General features: G+C 34.8%; 1 protein-coding gene across 1 annotated transcript in view; it reads left to right on the top strand.

Annotated features, from left to right (window-relative positions):
• GABRA4 (gamma-aminobutyric acid type A receptor subunit alpha4) overlaps positions 1–22,233 on the top strand; it is a 91,478-nt gene that overhangs the window by 15,686 nt on the left and 53,559 nt on the right. Inside the window, exons 4-9 of the mRNA XM_003773279.4 lie at positions 3,068–3,135; positions 4,185–4,405; positions 4,499–4,581; positions 7,774–7,917; positions 9,550–9,702; positions 15,856–16,115. Of these exons, the coding sequence (XP_003773327.1) occupies positions 3,068–3,135; positions 4,185–4,405; positions 4,499–4,581; positions 7,774–7,917; positions 9,550–9,702; positions 15,856–16,115 (929 nt within the window). The remainder of the gene's footprint in view (positions 1–3,067; positions 3,136–4,184; positions 4,406–4,498; positions 4,582–7,773; positions 7,918–9,549; positions 9,703–15,855; positions 16,116–22,233) is intronic.

Here is a 22,233-nt window from a genome sequence, read left to right as displayed (position 1 = left end):
CTTAAAGACATTATACAATATGCAATAGTCTTAGACTTCTCTGGTATAAGTCCAATAAGCTTTTTAAAAACTTTTTGTTTTTAAATAAATTAAAAGTTTTTTTCAATAAGGGTATTAAATTAAGTATTAAATATTCTATTTGAAGAATTATATTAGATCCAAATAAAAAATACATGGCCCTTGCCCTTAAGTAGATTATAATCTTATAGAGAGTATCTATGGGTGATTTCATAATGAACTATCTCTTCTGCTTTCCAAAATTACAAATCAATAGGAAATGGGATGACTATGACTTCCCAATATATTCCTCTCTAAAATCTGCTGGAAAAGCTCCCTGGGCCCCTCCCCACTTTGGATATTCAAGAGATCTTATAAGACAGTGCCTTCTCACTTGAGATTTTTGTGTGAAGGCTTGGATGGGAATATATATATATATATATATATATATATATATATATGACACTGTAAATGAATTTTTAGGCCATATATGGACTAGAGGTGATATATGAAGTCCCTTCTAGGTCTGGCATTCATTGATTATTTTATAATATTCTCTGTTGAAAAATAGCAACATATTACCCTACCTGAATGATTTTATTTTTAAACTTTCTGGCTATATCCTCGTGACCCATTTAAATAGGTATTAGTGTTACCAGCTGATGATTTTTTTTTCATATCAGGTAGAATCATAGAATTTCAGAGATGGAAATGATCTAAAATGACTTTTTTTCCCTGTATCTGTCAAAGGACTTTTTATAAAAGTTTTTTTTTTAAATAAAAACTTACATAAATCTTAACAAGAGCTCATTTGGCCTTTTGTGAAAACCTTAATTGAGGGAGAACTTATTGCTTCCCCAAGCAGTCCATTCTTTTGGATAACTATAGCTGTCAAAAGACTTTTCTTCACTTCAAGATGAAATTCATCGCTGAAATTTCTGCCCATTACTGCTGGTTCTGATCTCTAAGGAGCAGAACAAGTAGATTCTTTTTTTTCAGAAAGTGGTCCTTCAAAAATGTGAAGACATTTTTCGGGGTCCCCTTAAATCTTTTCTTCAAATAGCTAGTACTTATCTAATGCTTTAAAGTGTGACAAATGATTTCCACATATTATCTTATTTGATCCTCACATTAACATTATCAAGTAGGTGCTGTTATTGTCTCCAATCTGAGTCTAAATGACGCCCTTAGTAATAGGGACAGTGACTCTATGTGGCAAGATTCAGATTCCTCTCTTATTGAATCTGGTTCCATCGTTCCATACATTGTTCCTCTTCTCCAAGATATACCTCCCCAGTGCTTTCAACTGATCCTCATAGCTCATGGATTTGCCATCCTGGTTTCCTGTCTCTGAGCAATTTAATAATATTCACATTTCTGTGAAGATGTATGACTTCTGGCAGCTGTTATGGATTTCTTTCCCCTTCCACATTAGCAAGTTCCATGTTAACCACCCTTTAATGATTTACCTCCTTGCCATAGGGGACCTGGGTCTATTGAAGATCACTCAGAAGCATCTGGCATTCCCCATGGCACTCAAAGGCTAGGAGCTCTTCTGAAATCATGGGATAATTGCTGTCTATCAGGACAAATAAGCTTTTTGTTTAATGTCTGTTTAATCGGAAAGATCTTAGCTAATACAGAAGTTGTCACAGACAACTATTTCTATTTGTAGAAATATACTTACCAAGACCAGTGTTAACACTAAGATGTTTATGGATATTGCTTTCTTTGTGAGATGTTCAGAATGGCACCTTCAGGCCTTAGGTTTTTTTTTTCCTTCCTTTCTTCTACCCTTTCTCTCCTTCCCTTTCTCTCCTTCCTTTCTTCCTCCTTTTTTTTCCCTCCCTTTCTCTCCTTCCCTCCTTACTCCCCTCCCTTTTCTTTCTTTCTTTCTTTCATTCTTTCTTTCTTCCTTCCTTTCCTTCCTTCCTTCCTTCCTTCCTTCCTTCCTTCCTTCCTTCCTTTCCTTCCTTCCTTCCCTTCCCTTCCCTTTCCTTCCCTTCCTTCCTTCCTTCCTTCCTTCCTTCCTTCCTTTCCTTCGTTCCTTTCCTTCCTTCCCTTTCCTTCCTTCCTTCCTTCCTTCCTTCCTTCCTTCCTTCCTTCCTTCCTTCCTTCCTTCCTTTCCTTCCTTCCTTCCCTTCCCTTCCCTTTCCTTCCTTCCTTCCTTCCTTCCTTCCTTCCTTCCTTCCTTCCTTCCTTTCCTTCCTTCCTTCCCTTCCCTTCCTTTCCTTCCTTCCTTCCTTCCTTCCTTCCTTCCTTCCTTCCTTTCCTTCCTTCCTTCCTTCCTTCCTTCCTTCCTTCCTTCCTTCCTTTCCTTCCTTCCTTCCCTTCCCTTCCCTTTCCTTCCCTTCCTTCCTTCCTTCCTTCCTTCCTTCCTTCCTTTCCTTCGTTCCTTTCCTTCCTTCCTTCCTTTCTTCTTTACTAAAGGAATTTATTTATTTATTTACATCTAATTCCTAAAATCACCTAATTTATTTAATTACCTCTAATTCCTAAAAAAATAATTTGTTGGGCATAAAACTTTTTTGGTTGTTGCTTTACTTTATTCTTTAAATTTTTTCTTCTAGAAAAAGATAGTGTTTCTAGATAGATAAATATAACTATTTCTGAGGCTCTTTTAGTATTAAATTCTTGAGAGACAGTGTGCAGTAGTGGACAAAAGGTTACATTTTGAAAAGGAAGATTTGTGTTTAAATATTTTGTGTTATCTTGAGTATTTCATATGACTGACTTTTCTGAACCTCCGTTTCCCCATCTGTAAAATGAAAATGTTGGCCTGAATGATCTCTGAAGGCTCTTTTACCTCTAAATTTTTTGATCTAGGACATCAATAGTTTTTGGTAAATGATTGGAATTTTACTTCTCACTTTCACTAAGTATTATTACCAGCATATATGTGTATTTGTAAAAAAACAAGTCTTTCTTTTTCTTTTAGTAATGTTTATCTCCTGGAAACTTAAAGGCAATAATTAAAATAGCTTTGTGTATTTTTCTATTATTTCCTCTCACAGTTATTTTGTAAAATTAATGATTACTTTTTCACACTTATCTATTTCCTATCTACTAGGTCCTGTTACAGAAGTGAAAACTGACATATATGTCACCAGCTTTGGGCCTGTTTCTGATGTGGAAATGGTAGGTGTTGGAGAAATTTAAAATAGCTTTCTGTAGTTAGGAGAAATCATACATAACAGAAGGAAATGGATGTTTATTTCAGTGTCAATCAGAAGAGTTAGAGAAGCTCTGTTTCTAGTATGAGTAATTAGACCCATACATTTGTCAAGAGGAGTCACAGCATTTGCACTTCAATCCTAACATTTGAGTACATTTTTTCCTGGATTCTTTTTTTTTTTTAAACAAAAGGAACAACAACAACAACAACAACAACAACAACAACAACAACAAAAAACAATAGTTACTACCCCCATACAGCAATCTTATGAACTGATTTTTTCCCCTGTGGGAACCACTGAGATGGAGAAAATTAGAGATTATAACAACTGAAATTATTTCTGGTACAAAACTATCTCCTAGTCCTGAGGGACCATATTTTAGCATTTCATTTTCACCCATTGTATAGTGTTTTTCCCCCTTAATGCTTGAAGAGCTTAGTATACCAAACTCTGGTAGCTGTCAGAATGAATTCATCCATTTAAGTGTGCCATCTTAAAGTTATATAAAGATCTTTGGCTTGTATAGTGGATGGTTAGTAGTATCTTTAAATCATATATACACGATCTAAAATACTGAATATCTACTTTCTAGTTTTAAGTAATTTGTTGGACACAAACCGTTTTGAGTTGTTGATTTGCTTTTATTCTTTTAATTTACTCTTCTAAAAAATTCAGTGTCAATTGTTACTGCATTATCTCATTTTCTTCCCTGATATATTAGAGTGAAAGTGTAATTTCTACCTTCCTGCAATTTTATTGAATTATAGTAATTATTCTTGAATGATTAAATATGTATGGTAATATATTTATCTGAGTAATGTGAGAAATTGAAGTATCAAGACATATAAAACATGCTTTAATTGCTGGAACTCTGTGATAGTACATTTTGTAAATGTCTGCTCCTATTGATTTTATTTTACTAGTATGGTTTTGGGTGCATATGTAATTATGTATTCAATTGTTCATTTTATAATAATTTATATTTGGGATTGCTGTGGTTTGCCCATCTAGGAATACACAATGGATGTCTTCTTCCGGCAAACATGGATTGACAAAAGATTAAAGTATGATGGCCCCATCGAAATTTTAAGACTGAACAATATGATGGTAACTAAAGTATGGACACCTGATACTTTCTTCAGGAATGGGAAAAAATCTGTCTCCCATAACATGACAGCACCAAACAAGCTCTTTAGAATTATGAGAAATGGCACCATTTTATATACAATGAGGTGATTAACTTTTTAAAAATTTTATGCATATTAAGAAATAAAGTTGATTATGAAAATAATTAAATCTCTTTTATTCTATTTGTTTCATTGTAGGCTTACCATAAGTGCAGAGTGCCCCATGAGATTAGTGGATTTCCCCATGGATGGTCATGCATGTCCCTTGAAATTTGGGAGTTGTAAGTTAAAATTGTAAAACTTATTTTTATTAACAATTCAATTAATTTAGTAATAAGATTTATAAAGTACCTATTATTTGTAAGGCATTCCAGAGATTGTATGAGAGAGGAAGGTCAAGAATCACTCCAAGATTTTAAGCCTTGTTGCTTGGCAGAATGAATAAAATGTCATATTTATAGATTCATGTGACTTATCACAGAAAAGTTTTCAATTTTGGGGGGAAGCAAAAGTAACACAAGTTGTGAAAAACTGGGTTTTCAGTTTATTACTCATACCCAAGCTGATAATCTTCAAATAAAGAGACACAAATCTATTTGAAGGATCCTTGAGACTGTGTCTGCTGATAATTTGGGTAGAAGAAATGACAGAATTCTGTCATATGACATTTCGGTTTGGCTGTTCAGTTTTTCTCTATAAGCACAAGGGACGTTTGGGATGGAGTTAGGGTTACTCAGTGATCATTCCTCCAGGTAAGTACTTTAGGAGAAAAATGGGAAGTAGAATGATATAGCTATCATTTCATGGGAGTAATAAGCAAATGGAGTGATTTATCATGAGTTTTAGTAATTCAAAATCTAGTTTTCAGTCCTGGGATCCATAGGAGACTCCCTCCTGTCCATGGCTTTTTTTTTTTTTAAATGATTTAGTATCCATGTAGAACATGTCAATGTTTTTCAGAGTTTGGAAGGAGCTTTTGCCTATGGAAGTCAGCACTTGGCTGACTCCATTGTATAAACTTCACTTTAAGATCCAGGTAGTATTTCCATTTTTATGCAATTGTTCTTAGATAGCATTGGGAAAATAACTCATTGGTCTCTATTTTAAATCGAAAATTTTTGTTGTCATTGTAAGATTGAAATAAAGAGCATGGTACTTATTTATTAGCACTTATTCTTCTCTTCCATTCATTAAATAAACATTTGTAAAGTAAGTATCTATGTACCTATTTAAAAGGACCTGTCTATTTTTGCATCTAAGGACACATACACATGCAAAAAAAACTCCTGGTGGTTTTCATAATTTGCTTAAGAGAAGGAGAGATAGACAGAGAATCACAGAGAGACAGAGAGACAGAGGGAGAGACAGACAGAGAGAAGAGAAGGAGGGAGGGAGAGGAAGAGAAAGAAGGACAGAGACAGAGAGAGGAGAAAGAAGAAGGGAAGGAGGGAGGAAAGGAAGGGTGGAGAGAGAGAGAGAGAGAGAGAGAGAGAGAGAGAGAGAGAGAGAGAGAGAGAATGTTTAAAACAATGAAGTTTACATTCTTTTAAGAGAGATATAATACAGATGCAAATAGTTACAGTAAGTAATTTTGTTTGATAACAAAATTCAAATGCAAAAAGAATGACTAGAAGAACCTTGAGAAAAAAAAACTTGCAACCCATTGGGTATTGGGGAAGACTATCTTGGGGAAGCAGAAATTGGGGTTATTTTTAAAGGCTGGCTAGGAATTCAGTAGGAAAAGAGAGGGAAGAAGTACCTTCTGACAGAGGAAAAAATGTTGGCAGGAGTAGAGAAACATGGTAATATAATGGATACACAGAAAGAAGAGACCTCCCTGGGAGCTGAAGAACTGTAACTTTTGATTGGACTATAGAAGGTGGGATGGGGAATTACAGTGAAGTGATGAAATTGTAGCACAGTTTGCAGATGGCTTTGAATGGCAGGTAAAGGTGAATAAGAGGAGATATTGTTGGAAAGAAAATCAGGTCATGGATGGCTTCTAATATCTTGAACTTGTGAGAAGAAAGAGAAAAGAGACAAGAACCCTAGTCTTTGAATAGGAAAAGGGATACAGACCTATTTCAAGAAAGCTTATTCTATCGTTAGTATGAAGGACAGATTAAAAGGGAAAAGAGGGTAGGCAAGAAAAAATGAAGTGCCAAAGAAGGCTTTTTTGCATATATCATAGACTCCCTTTAAAATTCTGACAAAGTCTAAGGACTCCTCAAAGTAAGGTTTTTAAAATAAAATATATAAGATTATAAAGAAAACCAATTATATTTAAATGCAGTTATCAAAATATATATAAAAACAAGTTAGCAGTAGTGGGAATCAAAAGAAGACTATGAATTTGAGACATGTTGTAGAATTAGAATCTAGGATACTTTTTGAACTTGAGAGAGGAAGGAAAAGTAAGTGTGAAAAATCTAGACATCAGGAAAAAATTGGGGACCAGTTGGTATCAGAGATAGGAAGAATGAGATTCAGAACGAGAAGCAGATTTAAGGGGGACGATGATGAACTCTATTTTTTGACATATTGAATTTGAGGAATTAGTGATACATTTAGGAAGGAATCTGGAAATCCAAGTCTGGAACTTAGAAGGAATGTCTAGAAGATTAAGATCTATGAGTAATATTGTGATCTGCTTTTTCATTCATTTATTCTTCATACATCGTTAAACCATAGAAGCAAATAAGAATTCCAAGGGAGGAGAGAAGAGGGTCACGGATGGACCTTTGTAGTTTTTTTAGAACATGTAGGGTCAAGGACAAGCTCTTGTTTGGTCTCATGGCTGAGACACTGATAACAATACAAGAGGAAATGGATTTAAATTACAGTTACTAGGATTTATAATAAAGGTTGGGGAAAATATCCTGATTGTAAAGGTTCAAAGGTAGTGCAACTGTTTATATAATCTCATTCCCTGGAGAGCTTTAAAAAAAAGCATAGGCAGTCATCTGTGTAGAGTGGTTTAGATGCAGTGTGCTTTGCCCAGAGGCAGTGGGCTGGACTAGGTGACCCCTGGAGATCTCTTCCAACAATAGCATCCTTTGTTATAAATAGCTTCTGGTATTCTTCTTATTGGTAATTTTGCATTAAGGTGGAAGAAGTAAGTGATGGTCCAATACAGGAGACAAGTCAGAGATGAGAGAGAGGAAGGAATGGGTTTATTTAACTTTAATAGAAAAGATTTTAGATGGACTGCCTGGTATTTTTCCCAGCACATTTCCAGGTGCAGTGATGCAGACACAGCATTTTAGTTTATTTTCCTTTGACCTGAACAAAAGAAATCCTGCTGAATTGCAAGGCTTATTTAGATATTAAACTTCTCTGAGGCTCAAAGCTGAGCCCAAATAAGTTAAAAAGCTCTTGTTTTCCAACAATTTTTGCTACTCCAGCATGTCCATTGTGAAATTGATAAAGAGTAAAACCCTAAAGCTAATCCCTTACTTTGCATTGGCATCCAGATGCTTACCCAAAGAGCGAGATGATCTATACCTGGACAAAAGGTCCTGAGAAGTCTGTGGAAGTTCCAAAAGAGTCTTCCAGCTTAGTTCAATATGACCTTGTTGGGCAGACAGTGTCCAGTGAAACCATCAAGTCTATTACAGGTAAGATGACGACCAATCAGAATGAATTTGAGATATGGCATTTGCAATGCTGTTTTATCTCACCCATTGTTTCAGAGGGTTTGGTAAAGCCCACAGAAGCAAAATGGCATAGAAAGTATAGCTTAGAATTGTATTCCTGAACTCATCGAAGGATCTGTCTGGTCTTTGAGTCATAAGTCCACTAAGGAAACCAGATGATGTTACAGTCAGAAGAGTTAGAAAAGGTGTATCATAATCATTGAAACACACATCCATGGTACAGAGGATTTTTTATTTTTTCAAATGGCTAGAATAAAGGTTATTCTGCAGGTCATTGAGGTTGCTGGTGGCTCTGTAAAATACAGAGCCATCTTTGTGTTGCTCAATTTGTAGTTCTATTTTGATTTAGAAGAGCAAAGGACATAAAGCCATGCACAAGGAACTTTAATGTAGTGCTTTAAAGTTCTCCCTACAGAAGATGTAGTTAACAAATATAAAAGGTGTTATTTTTGCTCTTAGAATTTATGTGAAAACAAATAAAAGACTTGATTTTAGTTTATTTAAAAGGAAAATACCAACTGATTATTTAAAAATGATTTTTCCCTTAATTTTCAGACTTTTTAAGTTCACTTATCTCATTTGCATTTCTAAAAATGAATTATCCAGTTTTCTCTTGGACAGTATCACCTTAAAAACATGTGGATAACTTCTGAAATCTTAGATTATATAGTCAGGTAATGGGAATCAAAGTTTCCCCAAAACACTTTTATGGGGGTTTTGTAGTTTTTAGATTACCTTATTAATACTTTTTAAAGACAGATAGTAGTAATTCAAAAGTTTATTTTTCTTAGGTCCATTTTTTTAAAAAAAGAAAATTTAAAAGTCAGGGCAGAATTATAACTGTAGAACATGTAAATATTCAGGTATGGTTACATATAAACTATATCGATTTCATTTCAAATGTTATAACATACAGAAATAAAGCCTTTGCTTAAATTGTTTATCTAAATTCTTAGAAGAAGTGGAGAGAATCGGTCTTGGAGTAAGAGTAAGAGAAACACCTTCCACTACTGCCCCCAATTTATCCAATGACCATAGCAAGTAACTTACAGATTCCCTGTAACTCCCTTAAACTTTCTAAGACGTTTAATCACAAAATTGCCAGTCTTTAATGGAGGAAGTTTTCACACAAGGAGTTCTTTACACATGTGAAATATCAGGCCTTCCCTCTCCAAATCAAATAAAACAAAGCAAACAAAACAAAAACAAATTCCCATTGTTATCAATATATACATCTAAATCAGAGAGGTTTAATCTATAATTTTCTAGGTAAAGAATTAAGATCCCATAGGCTGTACCTTATATGCTAAATGAGCTTAACTAAGAACTCATTATACCATAATCACTCACCCAAAAAAGCATTATCATTATTAGCCCTATACATTACGTTAACAGATAATCACACTGGAAAAAAAGTGGTGATGTTCATTTTCCTTTCAGCATCTCTTTCTGAAACAAACACAGCCTCTGCCTTGTGTTGGGAAGCTTGGATGCTATTATTATTTCAGATATGAGTTGGTAGTCTGACATATGTATATGGAAAAAGTAGCATGCAGAGCCAGTAACACATTTTCCTCCTGTTTTATTTTGTAGGTGAATACATTGTTATGACAGTTTACTTCCATCTCAGAAGGAAAATGGGTTATTTCATGATTCAGACTTATATTCCATGCATCATGACTGTGATTCTTTCTCAAGTTTCCTTCTGGATAAATAAAGAATCTGTTCCAGCTAGAACTGTGTTTGGTAATTACAATTTATTTATTGGTCCTTAATGTTACCTGCTCTCCTTTAGAATTTTGCCTTTGGAATGAAACCTTCCCTTAAGAATTGTGTTAGCAGTTTATATTTACAACTTTCCAACCAGAAAGAAACATTAAAGTTATGTGTATGTGCAGTCCTTGGGACTCATGTTACCTTTAGGTGGTTTTATACTATTGGAAGCCCTCCTGTTGGAGTCATATTGAATTAGCCTCAATGGGAACCATGAGTATGAAGACTAAATGTACCTCTGAACATAATTTCCCTTTTAGTGATACTCTTGGATTCAAAGCCTAATGCTGTGTAATTTAATTGAAATTGTATCTAGATGTTAAAATGAAATACACTGGGAAGCAATTTGCAAAGAAAAGCTTAAAATAAAACAAATACAATTCATGGCTGATTGGTTATGTGAAGGCCTAGAATAATTTTGCTTTTAATGAAAGGGAAAAAAATAACCTAACCTTTAAATGGTTTAAATGCAATAAAATAAAATATTTCCTACAATTGCAGTTTATTAGTTCATTATTAAAGCCCACATATGTTCTATGTTTTATACTGGTTTATATTTTGGTTTTCTATAACATATAATGCCTTGAATTGCTTGAATTTGAGAGATTTAGCAAGTTTTAAAAACTATTTTCTCCATATGAAGGAGGATTCCTTCATTGAATTGAACTGTGCAATTGAAATAGCTCTTACTATATAGTCCAAGGATAGGACTTGGATTAAAATCCTGCCACATACATCTTATTAAATAGGAAGTTAGATTTTTAAAGGGATTTTAAATTATAAAGCTTTTGACTTTTCACTTTCATAATTGTGCATTACGATAGCAGAACTGATAGAAGTGAGAGTATGGAAGAAAGCTTTCAGGGGATGTATCTTAGAATGGGAGTAGGTAATAATTTGGATGGCTCTTCGAGCTCCTGACCATTCATCATTATTGTAGGGGCGGGACAATGATCTCTCTCTTTCTCTCTCTCTCTCTCTCTCTCTCTCTCTCTCTCTCTCTCTCTTTTTTGTGAAGCACCTCTATGGTATGATACAAATCCTATCAGTGGAAATTATGAATACACAAAAATCTTCATGTGAACCTATAAACCCTGAATTAGCTTTTTGAAATAGTCAGTGTACTGTGATATAGGTAGTCCATAGAGAATACTTACAAGTGCTAGTCTAGTTCTGGGTCAGATGTCTGGTCAGGAAACTTCTAGGAGATTGATATATTCTGCCTGGAGGAAAAAGAGCCTTGGAAGTCTGCTGCTGTTACATCACCAAATACTTTCTTGGAAAGTTTTGGAGCTTCTTTTTGATCACAAACTGTTGTGGTAAGGGTAAAATAAGAACCTCGGGTCTTTTGCCATTAAAGCCTGCACCTAGAAATAATATTTATAATAGCTAGAATCTTTGAAAATGCTTCCAAATACATTATCATATGTTTTTAATAGGACCCTGAGGAACCCAAAGAGTAGTAATCATTGGTGATCAGTTATTAGTTTATATCAAAAACTCAGTCTCTCCGCTGGCTTTTGCCACATACTTTTTTCCACAATGATTTTTAGATATTCTTAGAGAGGAAGGGGAACTATAGTTGGCAGCCACCCGCCTTCTGTCAATGACTCAGATGATTGTCACTTTGCAACCTTTTGCCAACCTCCTGGCAGCAATAATGAAATTTTAACTTTAGGAAGTCAAAAGTAGGTAGATATCTAGAAAAAAGTTTCAGTTCATCAACTCATTCTGTATGCTGGAGCATCTCAGAATATCTGAGGCTGTTTTAGGTATCTCGTCCCATTTGTTTGAGGAGAGTTTACTGATAGAATGCCCAATTAGAGAAGAGTTACAAGTTTCCATAGTGCCCATAGCTTTGGGATTCTAAAGAACTTAAGTAGATAAAATTAACTTATTGGAAAGCTGGTTTTTTTTTATGTAGCCATAAGGACCAGTCAAACCTCTGTAAGTAGAATTTGCTTTTTGTAGAAACACTTTTTAAAATATTATTTCTTTTTCCAACAATTTGTTTTTCTTTAGTGTCTAAATTATGTTCTCTATTCACACCAATTTCTACCTCCACTAGAGGATTATAGAATTATCCCTGAAAGGGAACTTGATGGGATGTCCTCTAGTCTAAACCAGTTCATTTTAGAGGATAGTTGTTATCACATACAGTCCAAGAGAATGTCAAAAAGTGAAAAAGTACAAGCACTTGACCTTGTGTGTCATTTCTCTGGTCCTCGTTTTCCCTTCAGTAAAAAGAACATTTAGTGTAAATGACCTCCAAGCTCCCTTTGAGCTCTAACATTCTATGATTCTAAGATTTAAAAATAGGCCTAGAGAGGGGAACTTTAAACATGTGAGTAAATGTCAGCTGGCGGGCAGAAATGTGTTATCACACTGTTAAGTTAATGTTACTTATTTCCCTTGTGATTGGTCAGCCCATATTCGCTTCTGTGTACTTACAGCTTGTATTCATATTATGGGCAAAAATGATCATGTTCTGTGTTCTAGCTCAGGGATTGGTATTGATATTAAAATGTGACAAAAGGAAAAATAAACAAGCAAAAAACACTGTATTGAGATATCTGTAGGGTAGACACAGGGCAAGAAATGTCTTCAGACAGATGTACCCCGACATCAGCCTTTCTGGTACCCAAGAAGACACGGTTTGATTCTAATCTGAGTTGCTGCTTCTGCCTGCTGCCCTGTGCAACATTTACTTCATTGTGTGATCGGGCAAATGCTACACTAAATCAGTGTGTAATACATGTGCCCAAGGACATGCTCTGTGTCACCCTTAATAGAATAATATTAGAAAAAGAAGTGTTTTTCCCTGGCTGAAAGGGGAATGATTTAAACATCTCAGGCGGTGTTAAAAATGTCATGCCCTTTGTTCATCGCAGAAGACAAAGGCCATATTGGTTGGAGGATTCCCTTCTGTTTTTCCCCCCATCTCATTCCCTCTCCTTTCCACACTCATGTGTTAATGGCAGGTTTACATTTACTAAAGACACCTGGAGAGTAGTGTCTAAAGGTTTTGAGTTAGTGTAATAATCTGCCTTGCTCATTCATGTCACCTTCAACCATCTCTTTCTCAATTATTGCTGGAATTACACACTCCTTGTCTCTGTAGAAAAATCCAAAAGGCAGAAACGTCCCCAAAAAACAGTAAAAGAAATTGAGGGCCGTTTTGCCTGTGGGAGAAATAGTCCTTAGGGTGGTATACTCTACTTTTAACAGACTTCCAAAGCAATAAAGCTCACTGAAACACTAGTTCTTTTGTTTGTCTTCTTACTCTATGAGTTTCATTATATCACATTAAAGTAAAGAATTTTTCCCCTATGATGTTTCAGGAACAGAATAATTTTAATAAATGAAGTAGGAATTTGACAACTGGAAGGGCTTTCTGAGCTGACTCCTTCACACTGAGGATGCAAATGTCTAATCTAGGTAGAATGCTTAATTGTAGCTAGTTAGTGGGTAATAGTTGTGGAGGTCACCGAAAACCTTACTGCTCCTAAATTTTAATTAAAGTGATGGTCTTTCACAAGATAAAAGACTAATTAGGCTTCATCTCCACATTATGTAGCTGCAAGATTTAAAAGCTATGGCAGGACATTGTTAATTAACAAAGTCATCAGCATGACAACAGTTCATTTCTGAACCGAGAAATACGTCTTAATTTCCTTTCAACTCGAAAGTTTTATGGTTTTGTCAGTTTGTAGTTAAATAGGAAAAATATTAAATTCTATGAATTTATGGTATGTCCACTGGAAAATTGTTAAAGTAAAGAGACTATGCAATTCAGCAGATATTTGTTTCATCCTGAAGAGATAGATTGTTTTGTTCACTAATGTATTGATGATTATTTATAATAATCTCTATTCAGGGATAAAGTTAGAGTCCAGAATTGGGAGAGAGGCTTTAGTACATATTTTGCAAAACTTATTTTTAAATAAGTATTCTTCTTTAGCATACCATATAAGTCATCAGACACCATTTTCTGTAAGATCTTTAAGGAGGTAGAACATACTGACTTCTGAGACAGACCAGTCTATTTTTGGACATGGCTTTTTAAAAATGTTTTTCTTATATTGAACATAATTTCACCTCTTTATAACTTTTAGACATGGCTCCTACTTGCATCCATTGGAACAACAAGAACAAGTGAAGCTGGAAACTAATCTGCCATTTCTTTTAGCAGGTACCTTAGAATATAGTTCATTTAAATGAGGTGACTTGAAGTCATCAAGGCTAGCCTTTGTTTTTTTTTTTTTGTTTTTGTTTTGTTTTTTTTTAATAATCTCTCTATTTATCTTCAGTATTCACATCCTGTTAATCTTTGTCTTGTCCTTTCCAGTATATAGTACACTGTCTTTGGTATTGGGAAAACTATAAACAAAGTTTAAGAGCTTTGTCTTTTTCTTAAACATTAATTATATTCATCTCTTCCACTCCAAGTAGCATTCTTCTCTCTTCTTCGATACTTTTCAACATAGAAAAAAGTTAGCTTTTTTCTTCTTCATCAGCTCATTTTGGGCTTCAGCCATATTCTTAGAGGAATATACTAGATTTTTCTATTCATCTTTCATTAACCTTGCTTTCATAATCTATATCTGTCTTTGAAAAATCTTTGTTGATAAATTTTCTGTGCATCCACAGATAAAGCATTTTTTAATGCTTTCAATAAATCTTTTTTAAATATTGTTTTTCTTTGGGAACTTGATTCCTGGGGGCTTTTCATCCTACTTCAAATGACCTTCATTGAAAAATTTTCAAGATCTTGCTATTCTTTTTCTGATCTATGTTAAATAATCTCTTCTCTAAGAGAGGGTGAATATTCCCCTATTTTTATATTCTCTCTTCTTTTCTAATTGAGAATCATTTCATTAAAGGGCTCACTGTTGTTTTTTCTCAGTTTAACATTTAAAATATTTCATCTACAACTCTAGCCCATTATTCCAGACCTATTTTACATTTTTTCTCTTCATATACTATATTTATGTGAAAGCCCCAAAGACCTATTTGTCATTCTGTGAACCTAAACTATCCATCTTCTGCCTCTGCCTTTGCACTGATTAACTGGCACAGATCTTAGGTCTCTCTGCATCCTCAACTAATTATAAATAAACTTATTTATATGTTTTAATTCCCTGAGGGAATGTTAAACTCTTTAGGGAAAAGTATTTTTCTTTCATTTTATCTTTGTGTCTCTAATACTTACCATAGTATATTCATGTAAAAGATGCTTAATAAATTCTTGTTGGATTGGATTCTCTCTATCCCAGCATTTAGTTTCAAGTGGTGAGTTTTTCTCAAGATGGCTATCAGTAGTAAAGTCAATATGTAGTGCTCCTTTAGAGATAGCTTGAATCTATCATCTTCTTAAATATTGTCTATATTTTCTTGGGCCAGCTACTTTTGGCTTTGAATTTCTATAATAACTTCTCATTGTCACCGAAAAAGCATTTTACTATCTAATTGCTTGGTTGGCTTTCTTCTGGGTCATGTATAGAAGAAATTTAAATGGGTTAATTCCCTCGGGACTTTATAATTTGAAGTAACACTAAAACAGTGGCCATAAAAAAAGATATATAGACACATATAACTATGCAAAATCAATGGATAATAAAATTCAGGGTTTTTGTGTATATGTCCCCTGGGAAATGTTGTGTTATGATGTGGAATTGAGACTGGACTGAATTGTGGGACTTTTTCTAGGGAATATCATGTTTTCTAATTTCTAAGGAACAGTATGGCAGAGGAGGTAGGATTTTCAGGAACTAATTGAAAGAATCTTAGTGTAGCTGCGAAATCTTCAGGTCAGTCATAACCTGAGAGAAATTTGTAACTTCTAACAAATATCTTTTTATCTTGTAATCATTTCAGAAATATAATTGTCTAAGTAGACTTTATTCTTACACAAATTTGTCCTTGAATTGCTTTCTCTTTATTACTCACTGGTATCATGTTTTAAAAATCTCTCAATTAATTATATAATCCTTCCCCTCCCACCCCAGTTGTTGTACGTTTTTACAATTTGGATAGTTCTTTTTAAACTTTATCATGTATCCTCATCTCCATTTGTTTTTTTTTTTTTTAAATAAAGCTAAATTTTTCTGTTTCTTTGTTTTGAAGGAATAACTACTGTTCTGACAATGACAACTCTGAGCATCAGTGCCAGGCATTCCTTGCCCAAAGTGTCCTATGCTACTGCCATGGATTGGTTCATAGCTGTGTGCTTTGCCTTTGTGTTCTCTGCCCTCATTGAGTTTGCTGCGGTTAACTATTTTACGAATGTCCAAATGGAAAAAGCCAAAAAGAAGCCATCAAAACCCCAGCAAGAACTTTCTGCCCCTTCGGTTCAGAGAGAAAAGTGTTCCGATGAACCACTTCAGGTATTTGATGTATTTTCTCTGTGGTCTGGTCCTCAGTACTAAGGATACAATTGATAAGGGCGTACTCAATGTCTACAGTGTGTTGTTTCTAACCCTAGAAAACCAAACAAAAATCTGTCCAAGTTGGGAAGATTGACAAACTGTGGTCCGTGATGGAAAACCAAAGGAACTTAACAGCTGTGCAATGGAATGTTCAATTCAACTCAGCCATATTTACTGTTAATTATGTGTCAGGTACAAGGCTACAAAAACCAAAAAACACAAAACACCCAAAATCCCAAAACAAACCCTTCCCTGAAGAAGCTTATATTCCTCTGTGGGATGCAACATATATAGAGATAAAAAAAACAAAATAGATCTGCAGGAAATTAAAAGTAGCTTCAAAGCAGTACAAAGAAATGAGGAAATCATCCTAAGGACAAGACTAGATTATCCTTTGCATTTGCATGATGGATATAGGAAAAGTCAATAGGTAGGGTTATTGTTATCTGAGTCTCAGGGGGGGTTCCACTAAAGATGAATGACATGATCGCAATGCCTTGGATGCTTTCAGTCATCACTTCATCACTGTAGGGCACCTGTGGGCAATTTCTCTCTCCAGCCAAGCAGAAATTTTGATGGAGTACAGAATTGCTAGGGATGCAAATGGGAAGTAATGACTGTTCTTTGCAAGCTTAGGAGAGAAATTAGTTCTATCCTATTCTCTAGTAGATAGAATCTCTGTTTTTATAAGTCAATTCAGGGTTAATTCAATTTAAGAAATACAAAGCAAGAAACCACCAATTGTGGTGTGCTAAGATGGGCATAGGAGAGACAAATATGAAACAAATCAATGCTGTCCCAAGGAGTTTACAATTTAGTGGGTTACTGTGAAATAGTCTCATTAAAAAAAAATAAGCTCAATATGTTTCTAATACTATGCTATTACATGATGAAATGAAATGGCACAAAACTGAATTTCATTACAAGGAAATAAAAGGAATGGTGAAAAAATGTTAGGAAACATGCCCATGGGAAATTGAGATGCATGAACTAGAATGTATGTGATCTTGAAAGGTTTGCTGCTGTTGAACTGTTTCAATTGTGTCCAACTCTTGTTCACCTCAATTTTGATTTTTTTGGGCAAAGATACTGGAGTGGTTTGTTATTTCCTTTTTTGGCTCATTTTACAGGTGAGGAATTGAGGAAAACAAGATTAGTTGACTTGGCCAGGGTCACACAGCTAGTGTCTCAGGACAGATTTGAACTCAGGTTTTCTTGACTCCAAGGTCAGTGCTCTATCTACTGTGGGACTTGGCTACCTTCTTGAAAGGTTAGGGATACTCTAAAATGTTTAATATTGAAAGTGTTATGTGTTTGTTTTTGACTTTCTGCATAGAATTTTATTACACCTTTATGGAACTTTCTCTGTCTCTTGTAAATCGTATACATTTTTGTAGACTTGTATACATGTACATAGTTTTATATGCAGTCTTGATGTTTGTTGATGGACTCTCTCCAGTTATTTTATGTTTTCAGATACAAAATGGTATCTGTTTTCTAAGGTTTTCATTTTTTAAGAAGGAGTATTGCACAGATGAGACATTTCTTTGCAATACAGATTAAAAACTTTGGGTGTTATTAAGTATTTTGTTTTTCCTTTTGGTCCCTGATTTTATTTTCCACTCGCTTGGTGTGCTTAGGAACTGTGAACTGAGTCCCAGGACAATTAATAAATAGAGATTTAGCTGAGTTGAAATTCTTAACTAGCCAAACTAGTCTGGAAACTTTTCTTTTGAATTAGAAGATAAAGTTGATTTGACTAATAAATAGTAGAGATTTCCAAAATTCCTATGCAAACTGATGGAAAACAGGATGAAGTCTGGAGTGAGCTACTTAGGTTGAATGTAGTCAAAAATTGATGTGTAAAGTCACATAGAATATGATCAATAAAGGCAGCAATAAATTGATAAATGAAATACAATTATTTTTATTTTAGTATTCAAAAATACAATAGTTGGTATTTACTTAGTGCTCCATGGTTCATTAGCTTTGTTCTTCACTGTGACTCAGTGAATTAGGAAGCACCAATATTTATTTTAGGGTGACTGCTGAGATCTCGTCAATACAGGGAACAATTGCTATGGAAACTCTCTACCAGTATGGATCAGATGATAATGTCTCCTTACGATATATTCATAGAGGGTTGTTCAGAACCCTTAGAGATTAAGCTTTGCCAAAGTTGTTACTGGGTTTTAACCAAGGTTTTCCTGACTCCAAAACCAGTTCCTTTTCACTCACTAAGATACTATGTCTTAGTGCAAATCCTTTCTCTATTTATAGGTGAAACTGAGGATCAAAAAATGAATGACTGTAGAGTTTCCCCATTAGTCCCTATCTGAGCATAGAGTAGGACCCAGGGCTTCTATGGATTAGTACTCCTTTTATGATTTTATACGCCTCTCTAATTTTGTCCACGTCAATTTGCACTGATGAGGAAGAAGGAGACAAAGTAGAGAGGCTATTGAGAGTTACTGAAGCATGTTTACTTTGTGAGACAGAAGGTTCGAAATAAGTAGCCTTATGACTTGAGGGCCACTCATATGTTTTTCATCCCTTTTAGCACACAGAATTTCTGATTGTGATTATCTTTTTTTGAAGTAGAAATGGTTGCACTATAAATACTAACATGTAATTGACAATTATAATCCTCTGGGTGGAAGAGGGGAGAGCTATAGTAGTTAATTATGGTATATATTTGCTTTATATGATTTATGGTATCCTTGTTCCACTTGATCATTTTGCAGTTTCTTATTCAACACTATATTGATTTATCAAGAAAGACAATATACAATTGTGAGATTTATAAATATATACATATAGTTATATATGTATATATATATATATATATATATATATATATATATAGGTATAGATAGGTAGATGTATCATTTCTATTTTTGATGGCAATCTTCGATTGTTTGGTGATGTAGTTGAAAGATTAGCCTTTGTCTGATTTTCTCTTGGGAGCAGAACTAGAAACAATAGATGAATATTAGAGATAGACAAATTATATTCAATTTAATTCAGCAAAATATTTATTAAATATCCACTATGTGCAAAGCTTGAAGGAAGGGAAAAAAATCTTCCTAACAATTAGCACTCTCCAAAAATACAACTGATTGCTTTTGAGTGTGGTGAGTTTCCCCTTCATTTCTTGTTGTTGTTTAGTCATTTCAATTGTACTTGATGCTCCATGACACCATTTGGGGTTTTCTTGGCAAAGATCCTGGAGTGATTTTGCTATTTCCCACTTCATTACACAGATAAGGAAACTGTGACTTGCCCAGGGTCACACAGCTAGTAAATGTCTGAGGCCAGATTTGAAATAAGAAGATGGGTCTTACTGACTCCAGGTCCAACACTCTATCCCCTGTAATATCTGACTGCCCTTCATTTCATATCTTCAAGCAAAGTCTATATACTCATTTGTTGGTAATGTAATGGAAAGAATTCTTGGTCAGGAGCAAGCTGAGCTAAGGTTATTGTGGTTTCTTCCAACACTGAGATTGTGTAAATTATTTTTTTCCTGTGCTCTTAGACCAATTTTTATTATCTGAAATATGGTGATCCCTCAGTAGATTACAAAAGAAGCCTGTGTTGATTCATGGTAAAATGCATCTTGAGTATAAAAAGACTTTAGTATATTACCATAAGGACTTGCATGTGAAAAATTGTGTACAAGGGATAATGGAGGATAAAGATAAGGACTTTTGAAAGAGCACCGAGAGAGATTTATAGCCCAAATGGTATCATTATGATATAAAAGAACAAGATTGTTTTTAGGTTTTTTTTTATAGTTTTTGTGGTTCAGCATTAGATTAGCTGTCCTCTGAGGACCTTACCAGTTCTAGAAGTGAATGTATCCTTGGAGGATTTATGGTGAAGCCTGGACATAAATTTTATTGAACAAGAAAGAGCAAGATTCTAACCATGACTGTAATCTTCATTGATAGAAATAGTACCTACACCAATGAAATTTTTAAAAAAATCATTAAACCATCACTCCACTGATAAAATAATTAATATGTTTGAGTTATTGCATCATTGCCTATTAACCATTTGTTGATTCTGCAAGTAGATGAGTTCCTTAATATACAGTATGGTAGAGTGAGGGGCAGTTAGAGAGTGATGGTGGCTAGAGCCTGTGGGTGTAGAGTCAGTAAGATCTGAGTTTCAATATTGCCTTAATTATGTACTAGCTATGTGAGTCACTTCTCTTTGACTCAATTTTCTCATCAATAAAGTGACAGCGTCTACCTTACATGGTTATTTTGAAGATCAAATGAGTGAATAATTGTAAAATGCTTAGCACAGTATATAGTAGGTATTATATAAATGTTAGCTTAATTAGTGTTATAGTGGATTTACATGTATCATGCTTCCTTTATATGCAAACATGATACTTCTAATTAACTTCTTGTAGAACTTGTATCTTCACTTTATCTATTAATGGAGAAGAGTTTATATGACTCTTTCCCCGGAGTCTTTTGAGACCAATGCCATTTATTTGTGATTTATTTAAAATGTGATGTAATTGTTTAAAAATAATAATTAACGTGTGATTTCATTACCCTCTGCTCTGTTCCTTGGGGCTTCTTTCCTATCTTATGAGCCCCCAGGTAACTTGAATGCTTTTCGTTATTTTTTCTGGCTACCATTGAAAGGGGAAAAGATAAAGGAGGTCAGTGGCTTGCCTTCCATTTCCACCCCATCCTCAGTTCTGATTGTTATGTTGTACCAACGACCAAACAGCACAAAAGAAGGAGAGGAAATGGAAATGGAAATGATGGTTTTTGAGAAGGATCAGTCTGTTCTGTAAAGTTGGGATTAAACTTGCCATATTGCTGACATGAGAATGACATCATGAAACCTTTCCATTTATCATTCCTAGCTGGCCCTTAAGTGCCACGGAGGAAATGGAATGGCCAAATAACACTGCTTTCTGTTTTTGTTGTTATGAGAAAGGCTATGGAGAGGGCAAGAAACATTGATCAGGAGAATGCACAGGTAATTGTGAGCCCATAGGGACTGCGCAGGGACAAAAAGGGGACATGGAAGAGTGAATGAATACTGTTCCAAAATATTGGTCCTGGGTAGTTTTCAAATTCAACATGGAGAAGTTTCAGTTGGAGAATTACACAAGTCTTGGGCAGACAATGATGAAGTGATTTTGCTTGTGGGAAGAAAGGCAGGTATCCCAAAGCCTTAGGAATCACTTTGGCTTGAAGGAGAGGTTACATGATGCTTTTCTAGGGTCTTTATCGGGTCTTTTTTTGGTGTAAATGCGAGTGACAATAGAAAGAATCTAGTCCATTGGCAGTTTCTTTCCTGTACTATGTCTGTTGTCTTCTGGACAAAACAATTTATTTTCTGACCACTCTTCCCATCGTGGATGGCTAAGAGAAAAAGTCTAGCATAACTAGAGATCTTTGAGTCTTAGAAAAAAATGGAAATCTGAAGTTCTTTGCTCACTGAGCTTTTATTCATTCCCTAGAGACATTCCTTCTGGAAATAGAGACAGACATTTGTCAGCTTTCCTTGCGTATAGAAAAGTAATGGTACTAGTTTTCAGCTTTATTTTTTTAAAGTGATGACACATTTCTCCAGATCACCTTGGGCAAAACTAGTAGCTCGCTTTTTGTCCTTTGAAATGTAGCACTGAGCTACAGTATTAACTAAGAGTGTTGCAGTTATTCACTCCCCTAAATCACTGATCAGTTAGTGTGCCTAATAGATGAAGTCCATTTCTCCATAGTGATTCCTCTTGGCAGCAATAAGAAAGCTTTTGTGTGCTTGTGGGGAAACTGAGAAAATGAGTTGGTAAAGGGAAAATGTCATGTGTGTCATAAAGGAAAGTGAACTGCTTTACAACACATTGTGTGATGGGTATCTTTGTTAATCTAAAGATAGTGATGAATGGATGAAACCCACCCATCTCAGCTTCCTCCAGATACCCTGTTAGAATACAGCTGGCAATGAAATGGCAACTTTGATTGGTGAGAAGAGTTTTGAGTGTAACTGTGAGACAGGCTGGGAATAATAACAAAAGAAAAAAAAGGGCAGAAAAAACACACAG

The sequence above is a fragment of the Sarcophilus harrisii genome, chromosome 6 (assembly GCF_902635505.1).
Source record: "Sarcophilus harrisii chromosome 6, mSarHar1.11, whole genome shotgun sequence".
NCBI classification, from domain to species: domain Eukaryota; kingdom Metazoa; phylum Chordata; class Mammalia; order Dasyuromorphia; family Dasyuridae; genus Sarcophilus; species Sarcophilus harrisii.
The sequence above is the reverse complement of the archived record's forward strand: the minus strand, read 5'-3'. Positions and strand labels throughout refer to the sequence as shown.